Raw genomic sequence first — 10,524 nt, forward strand, 5'->3', positions numbered from 1 at the left:
AGACCAGTTTCAATTCAGAGTGAAATCCACTCACTCGAAGAGGAGTTTTGTCTCCGTGTTCGATCCGCTTGGATTTGTGTCACCCTTCATACTGCTAGGAAAGCAGATCTTGCAGCAGATGTGTTGAGATAAACTCAGCTGGGACGACACCTTACCCGAAAGTCTTCGACCACAGTGGGAATCTTGGCTGCTTGATCTGAGAAACTTGGCAAAGGTAAAGATTCAAAGATGCTACACTCCAACTGACTTTAAGGCAGAGCATTATGAACTGCATCATTTCTCCGATGCAAGTGCATCTGGATATGGCATGTGTACCTACCTCAGAGCAGTCCACTGTTCTCTGGTTATGGGTAGATCAAGAGTTCCACCGTCTAAACTCACAACAATTCCACAACTTGAGTTGTCAGCTGCTATAGTTGCTGTTCGCACCAGTGATATGCTGAAAAAGGAACTAGAAGTAGAACTTTTACAAGAAACCTATTGGACAGACTCAAAGGTTGTCCTTGGATACATTGGAAATGAAGCCAGGAGGTTCCATGTGTTCGTCGCAAACAGAGTTGAGCGTATCAAACAAAGCACAGAGCCTACACAGTGGAGGTATGTGGCATCTGAAGAAAACCCAGCAGACCATGCCTCTAGAGGCCTTACAGCTGAACAACTTGTAGCCTCGAACTGATTTAAAGGTCCAGACTTTCTCTGGCAAAAGGATATGCTCAGCGGTGAAATCTAGGTGGGAGGGTTATCAAGCAGTGACCCAGAAGTCAAAAAGGTTCAAGTACTCAAGACACAAGCTAGAGAACAAAGGTCACTCCTAGATCGCTTACACAAGTTCTCTGACTGGTCAAGAATGATCAAAGCCATTGCCAGACTCAAGCGCCTTGCAAAAGAAGTGAAGGAATGTAAGAAAAGATCCTGTGAAGTCAGTAATCTTGAAGAAAGAAAGGAAGCAGAGCTAACAGTCATCAGAATGAGTCAAGAAAAAGCCTTTAATGGCACACTGTAATCCAAACCAAAGACAAGGTCAATAAGCTACACAAGTTGAGTCCATTTCTAGATGACTATCTAGATGAAGCACTATCATGAGAAAACATACCATCAGGGGCGAGGGATCACTATGAATGAACTCCGTGCAAATGGATACTGGATCCTTGGATGCAGCAAGGTTGTATCCTCTCATATTTACAGATGTATACAATGCAGAAAGTTCAGAAGGTGTCCAGAAAAGCAGAAGATGGCAGACCTCCCAGAGGATCGGATGGAGGCCACTCCGCCATGCAGTATGGACTGCTTGGTCCTTTTTATGTGAAGGAAGGCCGGAGGGAGCTGAAGCGCTACGGCTTGCTAATCACCTGCATGTGCTCCAGAGCCGTACACATTGAGATGCTTGATGATTTAACCACAGATTCCTTCATCTGTGCCCTGCGTGCATTCATTGCCATAAGAGGTCCAGTCCGACAGATAAGATGTGATCAAGGTACAAACTTTGTTGGTGCAAGAAATGAGTTTGCAGAAGCACTCAAGGAAATGGATCAAGCAAAATTGGGAAAACTGGAATGTGAATTCCTCATGAACACCCCAGCTTCAAGTCATATGCGTGGTGTCTGGGAACGACAAATACGTACCATAAGAAGTGTCCTGACATCAATCCTAGAACAATCAGCCACACAACTCGACAGTTCCTCCTTAAGAACATTCCTGTATGAAGTCATGGCAGTGATAAACAGTCGACCACTGACCACGGATCAACTATGTGACCCATCAAGCCCAGAACCTCTAACACCGAACCACATACTGACCATGAAGTCCACGATCATCTCTCCACCCCCAGGCAAATTTGTTAAAGAAGATCTTTATCTTCAAAAGAGATGGCGTCGTGTTCAACTCCTTGCCAATACCTTTTGGACAAGATGGAAAAAAGAGTACCTGCTGAATCTTCAAAGCAGAATAAAATGAACCAAACAACACAGAAACGCCAAGGTCAATGATATTGTACTTCTTCAAGATGAAACAGCCCCACGAAATCAGTGGAAGTTGGCGAAGATTGTTGACATATATCCTAGTAAGGATGAGAGAGTAAGAAAGGTTAAACTACTAATGAGTGATCCAACTCTGGATGGAAAAGGAAAGCCCATCTCCAAACCTGTTTACCTGGAGAGGCCCATTCAAAAGATGGTTGTTCTGTTGGAAGCAGAATGAAGAAATCAAACCCTTACTTCCAAAAATAGTAATTCATAAATAGTTCATAATTCATAGTTGTTAAATTAATTAATTCATAAGTTTAAAAATCAATGTTTAGTTCTATAAATCACAAGTGATTTGGTGGGAGTGTAACAGTCTTTTCGCATTTACTCCATCTAGTGGAGAAAACCACAGAACAAAAAATTTAAACAAAGTTCCGCCCGACCCTAATTAGATGTGCACTCAGCCATCAGCATTTTGCCACAGCCACGTTTCAAGATCTCAGAATAAGAAGAAAGAGCCCAAGTATCAATTAGCCCCTCGTGGATGTCGGTTCACGAGGTTTGTGTACTTTTATTTTTTGTGTGATTTAAGTTTTATGTAATGTGTATGTATTGTTTGAAATTCATTTATATTTATGTATTGTTTCTTTTTCGTGGTAGTTCTCACGGGTTGTTAAAGAGAAGAATAAACTCTGTTTTCTCTACCTCGTGCTCATGCTAAATCCTTGAGGGTGCTACACACATTATTTTTAGGAAAATATACTGAATAAATATTCAGCACACACATTTTAGGATTAAGATTAATAGGGACATCCTTGTTTTCTTCAAATGGAGTAATATTCAATGAATCCAAAAAGGTTTTCTGGTTTTGTAAAGCAGAGATAGAGACAGCAGAGCCATACAGGTTTTCATAAAATAATTTAAAGGTGTTATTCATTTCTTTAAAATCACTGGTTTCAACCCCATCAATAGTTTCTATAGTGTTTCTTGTTCTCTCAGACTCTGCTTGTTTTATATGCCAGGCTAAAAACTTACTAGCTTTTTCTCCCTGCTTGTAGTAGGATTGCTTTAGTTTAACTAGGCTTTTAGTAGCTTTATTAACTGAAAGGATACTATATTTGGCTCTGAGTTCAAGGAGATCTTTATATGTTTGCTCAGAGGGATTATTAAAGTGGTTTGACTGAATTTGATTTATTTTATTTTCCAATTGTTCCATTTCATGCTTCCAAGATTTATGTTTGGAGCTTGTATAGCTTATCATTTGACCTCTTAAAAAAACTTTAAAAGCTTCCCAACGAGTAGAAGCTGAATTGATCTGTATTATTTATTTATTTAAGAAATCAGTAATTTGTACCCCAATATATTCCATGAATTAGGGATCTTTCAGCCAAAAAGATTGGCTGAAAGAAAGGCATTTTAAGACTAAAAGACACTGTTGAATGGTCCTAAATAATAATGCTATTATACCAGCTTTTGGTGACAGAAGATGTAAGGGAGGCAGAGACCAAAAAGTATTCTAGAAATTCTAGAAAAAGTCTGGAAGGTGGACTGACTGATTAGAATGATGTTTTCTCTGTTAAATTAAACCCTCTAATATAATCAATCAATCAATCAAATCAAACTTTATTTCTAAAGCACCTTCCAACAACTAAAGCTGACCAAAGTGCAACATTAAAACAACATTAAAAAGAAGATTAAAAACAATAAACATCATACAAATAGGTCAACAAAGCACATTACACCATTAAAATAAAGAAAGTGTCACAGGGCCACAAGTGTTAAAAGCCATTCTAAATAAATAGGTTTTAAGTTTGGCTTTGAACAAAGGCAGGTCAGTGATGGAACGTAACTCAATGGGCAAAGAGTTCCAGAGTTTTGGACCGGCCACTGCAAAAGAACGATCACCCCACTGTTTGCCCTGGGACCAGGGGACCTCCAGCAGATGTTGCCCAGCAGATCGTAGAGCTCTGCTGGGTTGGTGAGGGCTCAAAATCTCACACAAGTAGGAGGGTGCAAGACCACTGACTGCTTTAAAAACAAACATCAAAATTTTAAAATGAATTCTGAACTGGACAGGGAGCCAGTGCAAGGAGTACAGGACAAGGGTGATGTCATGTTTCCAACTGTTAGTGAGCAGGCGAGCTGCAGCATTTTGCACGAGCTGCAAACGGTGAAGACTAGCTTGATTAATCAGAATAAACAGAATAAACAGAATCTATTTGTTTATTAAATTTTAGACCACTATCCAATTTCATCCCCAAATTTTTGTGGTTAAAGTGGGGGCCCAAAGCAACAAGACCAGAAGCTGAGATACTGGGCAGGTTGGATGTTCCAAACACAATACATTGTTTGGTCCTCATTCAAACAGAGAAAGTTCTGGGACAACCACAGTTTAATATAATTTAAACATTTGTTGATGGATTCCAAACTGTCAGAGGAATTAGTGACAACTGGCAGGTAGATTTGTAAATAATCTACATACAGATGGAAGGACACATTGTGATTTGAGATAACTGCGCCTAAAGGCAACATGTACAGAGAAAACAGAACTGGGCCCAATGAAGTAATTCTGTCCAAGACTGAGCATGTGACGTGTCCTTCCCTGTTGATCTATCAATTGCAGGTCAGAGAGTACAATTAAAATCTCCACCTATAATAAAGACACCAGGCAGATTGGACAGAGCTAAAAAAATAAAAATAAAATCAAAATTTGGGACATATAAATTTACTAGATTCAGTCGAGTCAAATTAATTTAGCATTGTATAATAAGGTATCGCCCTAACAGCGTCTACATTTATTAGGTGAGTTAGGGCACTGAGTTATGTATTAAAGTGATCACAACACGTGATTGGGAACTAAAAGAAGCTGAAAAAACTTGACCAGGCCATCTCCTTCTCACCCTCACTGCATCATCTGGTGTCAAATGTGTCTCTTGTAAAAACACTATCTTAGCTTTTAAATCTTGAATTCTGCTCATTACCTGTTTAAGCTTGAGAAGCTTATTTACACCCCTTACATTCCAAGACGTAAACTGTAGTTCAGATGACATGATGACAAATTATAATATTGATTGTACTCGTTGAACTATAATATACAATGATAAAATAAATGTACCAAAAGTAAACCAGCACAAAACAACAGTGTCTAAAACCTGAACAAAACAAGTTGCATTCCGCCAAATGAAATGCACACTACTCTTCCCTAGCTTGTTTCCAAAAGACACCTAATGGGTAAAGTCTGGCTATGGAGCCAAGTTGGTCCACACATTTGGGGAACAGCATGCTAATAGTGATCGGGAGAAAGCTCCATATATATTAAGTCTAAAGGAAAAATTGCACTAAAATCAGAACAGACCTCCAAGAGTGAGAGTTTTTTTTTTTTTTTTTACCAAATATAATATATAACCAAAGTGCCTACCTCAAGGTATTATTTAGCAAACAGTTTTAGATCAAAGAATTAAAGAAAAAAGACTAGAAAACAAAATATCACCTGCAGACATTAGTCCAACCAAACTCCTCAGTGTCAGGTGCTGCTCCGCTCAGGCTCTGTACAAACAGCGCCATTGCTGCTGCATTAATAAAGGTGTGGCGCCTTCCTCCGACAGTCATAAGCAGTGTGGCAGGATGAATTGTTACGTAGCGCAAATCACGAATGCTGAGAGAGGTTAGCTCCTTCTTTACGGGATCTAAAACCTTCCTTCGCTTGAGTAAATCCGCAGATAAATCGGGGAAAAACATCACCTTCCCTCCATCGACGCGTATATCACCCATGGTCCTGGCTGCTTTCATCACACAAACTTTGTCAGTGTAGTTTAGAAACTTCATTACTACCGCCCTGGGACGTGCAGCAGAATTTCAATTCCCAGATGATGCTCCACCACGGTCCAATCTGCCAACTTGGTGCACCCTCTCAATAATCAGTGGCTGAGGAAAGTTATGCCCGCCAAGCATATTTGGGATCCACTTTTCCAGGTAGGCACACATATCGCCTCCTTCTTTTGACTCTGGCAGACACACCAGACGCAGATTTGAGCGGCGTGCTCAGTTTTCCAAGTCATCCACTTTACCCATCACCTGTTCCGCACATTTTGCTTTGGAAGTGGTTTGCGTTTTCACACTTGTCAGTTCGTCTTTGTTGGAGATTATTCTGTGTTCGGCGTCAGTCATGCAAGTCGTCAGTGCCTTTATCTTGACCCGGACATTGTTTAACAGCACTCATAATACCGTTAAATCGCAAAGTCCTCCTTCATTATTGTGAAATCCCCCTCTTAGTGAGAAAATAGTGGCCAAGATTTCACATGTACCGTTAGCATCCTCATTAGCTTCAGTGGTCTCGGGGCTAGTTCGCTCAGTAGAGAACTCGGCAGGATTCCTCTGCTGTTCTTGATATGGCCGTCTTAGGGTTCACTTTTGAAAGCATTTGAGTGTTTCTTGTGTTTAGTTAGCCTTTATTGGCCTTTAAGTAAACTGACGGAGGTTGTCTGATTGTTTTTTTCAAAAAATTCACTCCGGAGCCCACTCATATGTCTGCCTAGAAGCGCGCCAAAACCGGAAGTCCTTTGTTTGGCCTGTTTCCAATGTTTCAGGTAGGGCATCTGGCTGGACCTCTTGGGTACTTGTTTTTTCATTGGTCACTCACTCACTCCCATGGTTGCTCTTATAGCCAAGCATCTCTAGGATCACTGCTGCTGAAGTGTATATCAGCTTGTTGGTTTCTGTCATGGTTGAGGTAGGGGGTAGTCTCATCAAGGTGCTCTGTTTCACCTGACATTCATCATTGTATGAGGTAGGCAGTAGAGCAAAGGGTCTTGCCCAAGGATCCACACTGGCTGTTGGTCGCTAGCTATGTGTATGTATACACACATATATACACACATACACCTTACCTTTTGTTTAGTAGAGACTGGCATTCTCTCTTCCCTCATCTCTAACAACTTGTTATTTCAAGCCCCATATTTCTCTCTATCCCCCTCTGTCTAGATATCCCCTTCTGTCCTCGTGCCTTATACCTGTTATCCACGATCTGCTGGCGGATCATCTTGACATACTCGAAGCTTTCCACACAGCAGATGTCATAAACCAGGATGTAGGCATTGGCGTTGCGGACTCCCCGACAACGCAGATCCAACCACTCCTGAGGGACACACATAGGGGGGCTGTGTTAGGAGGGGCATTTAAAGAAGACACATTATGCTTCCAGGAATCATTATGTTGTATTTTGCAAATTTTAAATCTCAATATAGATCTAAAACAACTTAAAGAGGGGTATTTGTGGGGTATTAACCGCTAACACATACTTAGATCACCATGTTACCTTTTATTGTTTTGAAAATTCTATATTTGCCAAAAACATATTACTATAAATTTCACTTTTGTTAAGTCAGTCCCCCTTAAAAGCACTATGACAACACAGTCAATGTGCATTCTGCTTATTAAACTACTGCATATCGCATCAGGTTTGTGAAGCTGTAGTGTACTGTTCTGTATCATATTTTTGTGTATTTATGAAGAATTGTCGGGTGGGATCATGAATGACATAGGCTTGTGGGCTGAGCATTGGACAGAATCTTACAGCTAACTGTACTGAAGGTTTGAATAGGACCCAGGGGAGGTGCTGAATTACTGAAACATGCATAGATGACATCTAAAACCTCTTCAGGTATGTCTGATGAGGCAACAACTTTATAACATGGTAAAAAGGGGGCATTTTCCATAAGACCCCCTGGGACTAAACACCTAAACTACACTAAGACCACATTTGAAATAGAGCTGTTAAACTAGTACTTGAAATTACAGTGGCCACTGGAGGGGCACACACTTTTGAAACAGAATGCTATCAAAATGCATTATACACAGTTCAATAGCCATGAAAATTTGAACTAATGTTTAGTAAATTTTTAAAGGAGATATATTATTCTAAATCTCAATATTGATCTAAAATGACTTCATAAAAGAAACAAGTTCTTTGATTTCTGCTGGAAAACTGCAGCACTTATTGCCGCCTGCCCTTTATGGTAGATTGCCATGAATGTCATCTTTTTGCTGGACCATGCTAACGGCTACGCCTAAAGAGAGCTGGCGATCGTGCTAGCAAGCAATGAGAAGGACAAAGTACAGAACAGTAGGCATGTATGGTGGGTAGGGGAAAATATACATTTTCAGAGCAATAGTGTCTTAATTGAATAAATAGTACTACTACTACTACTACTACTCTAAATACAACATTGACAACCTGGGCATTATTTTAAATGGCCTATGTTTTGCGATTTTCTAACCTATGTTATAATTTTGTTTCTTCATCAAAAAAGTTTAGTTCTGTTTAATTCATATTTAACGCACAAACCCTGTTCCACCTTGTGATGTCATGTGGTAATACAGGAAGTGCTCCACTGTGTTTTTAAACTCCATAAACCTTCAATAGAATCATTTATATAATTTCAGCCCTGGAATTGCAAATCTCTACTAAAAAAAGGTAAAAGGTAGCTGTTAAATTGAAAACTACCACTACATGAGTATTTTGAGCTGTGGAGACTAATAATAAAGGATTACTCGATTTAATAATAAGAAAGCATCGCAAAACACAACTCCAGTTATGTTTTTGAGGAGGTAACATTATAACATGGCTTAAAGCTCACAGGAATCCATTTCGTACAAACCAGGAACTTTTAAGATCTAAAGCATGAGATGTCAAAGAAAAGACACTCAAGAGCATATTTAAAGGCCAATAACAATACCAAAAATAATGCATAATATGTATCATTTAAAGATGAAAGACATATCTAATCATAATCCTTATTATTTTGGGCTACACAGTCAGATGTATAATACTCCCTACAACTGAAGCATAGCTAGACTGGACTGGACTAGACTGGACTGGACTACAAGCTAAATCTGAATGGTTGAAATTAGCAAATTGTGTGGGATTCAGATTTCAGTATTTTTGTCATTTCTTTGGGCATGTTTATAATGTGAACAGAATCCTTGTGAAAACATAAATCACAAATCTAATTGGAATTACAGTGTTTATTATGTGTTAGACCTCCAGTCTCAAATCTCTTCAGCTCTCAGACTATTACTACTTTTTCCACAACAGATATTTTCCGCTATGGTTGATATGACAGCCTGTTGTTTTGGCTGTGGGAATGTTTGGTGCAGAACAAAGTCATAAACAAATGGCTCAAGACCAGCATTTTCCAAGCAAAAACAAAGACAATTCACATTTACTCCAAGAATACTCATTTTAAGATCTATAACAATGACATCTCAGATTTAATGACAAAAACATGTCTTTCCGATCAAATAAAGGACAGGTTTGTGCAGATTGAATTTGGTTTATGTATCTTCACCTCAAAAAATGTCCTGACAGACAAGGGGTAAATTTCCATGGCCAATAAACATCAGATAGGCCAATTAGACCTGATTGTGTTGTGATGTCCCTCTGAAGGGGGAGCTAAGGGAGGGAGGGACTTGGAGTGTCAAAAATAAAACTGAATCTCAATAAACATATGTTGTTTTCTGCAACTATAGGATTTTAGTCATGTATTTTTGGTCTAACTTGTAAAGATGGTAGTGAGAGGAGTGAGGGTGGTATAGTCCTAGACTTTCAACCACTGTGCTTTAAAAAATATCTTAATTTTTTACAAGCATGTGAATGGATAAATCTTCAAATGCACACGGCAATAAAGAGTCACATGTACAGTACGTCCTCTGTGAGTTACACAACAGTCAGGTATCACTGACATGAGCACAGACAGTATCTAAAACAATGCACCATATACAGTCCCTCATATCTCGCATATTCTGTAATCAGCACAGACTGGCCTCATCATCCACACTACATGACCCTGACCACATATCAGCACTGTGCTAAAGCTGCACTGTTACATATTTACATAACAAATGTAATCATGAACTCAAACCTGGATGTATGAAAAAACTGTACATCTCTATTTGTATATGACACAGAGAGCCTCACACACTCCCAGAGCATGTGCCAGGTGTTATCAGGTATGTGTGTGCATGGAACAAGTGACATATAGTGTACTGTGTAATGTGTACTATGTAACTGTAGTGTAATGGGGTGTCAGAGGCACACACAGGTTTCAGTGGCTCAGAAGCTAAACAAAAATGTCGTTGTCTTATGTCTGTCTCGACAGCACTGCTCTGAGAGCTCCAGTACACACAGGGAATCCCTCAGAAGTACCTCACTGAAGTCCATCCCTCAGGAGTACCTCACTGAGGTCCATTCCTTGGTAGTACCTCACTTGCACTGTTGTTCTGATGCTGCTGTTGTATATATTTTCTACCTTTAAGTATTTTATTTGATTTTTTTAAGCATATCTTTTTAACTTTGTGCATGCCCTTATTTGTATTTATATTTATTCAGTGTGTTTTATGTTGCACTTTATCACTGAAGTAAGTTCCTAGATTCTGATTCTGAGGCCCACACCTCAGGAGTACCTCACTAAGGCCTATACTACAGGAGTACCTCACTGAGGCCCACACCTCAGGAGAACCTCACTGAGGTCCATCCTTTAGAGTACCTTTAGAGCACCTTACTAGG

General features: G+C 39.7%; 1 protein-coding gene across 2 annotated transcripts in view; it reads right to left on the reverse strand.

The window, feature by feature from the left end:
• The window catches only part of rasl10a (RAS-like, family 10, member A), a 63,967-nt gene that overhangs the window by 17,348 nt on the left and 36,095 nt on the right, over positions 1-10,524 (reverse strand). For both annotated transcript variants that reach the window (XM_055224498.1, XM_033972996.2), the window contains exon 2: positions 6,971-7,095. In XM_055224498.1, the coding sequence (XP_055080473.1) occupies positions 6,971-7,095 (125 nt within the window). The remainder of the gene's footprint in view (positions 1-6,970; positions 7,096-10,524) is intronic.

Source organism: Periophthalmus magnuspinnatus, chromosome 9 (assembly GCF_009829125.3).
Source record: "Periophthalmus magnuspinnatus isolate fPerMag1 chromosome 9, fPerMag1.2.pri, whole genome shotgun sequence".
Classification (NCBI taxonomy): Eukaryota; Metazoa; Chordata; class Actinopteri; order Gobiiformes; family Gobiidae; genus Periophthalmus; species Periophthalmus magnuspinnatus.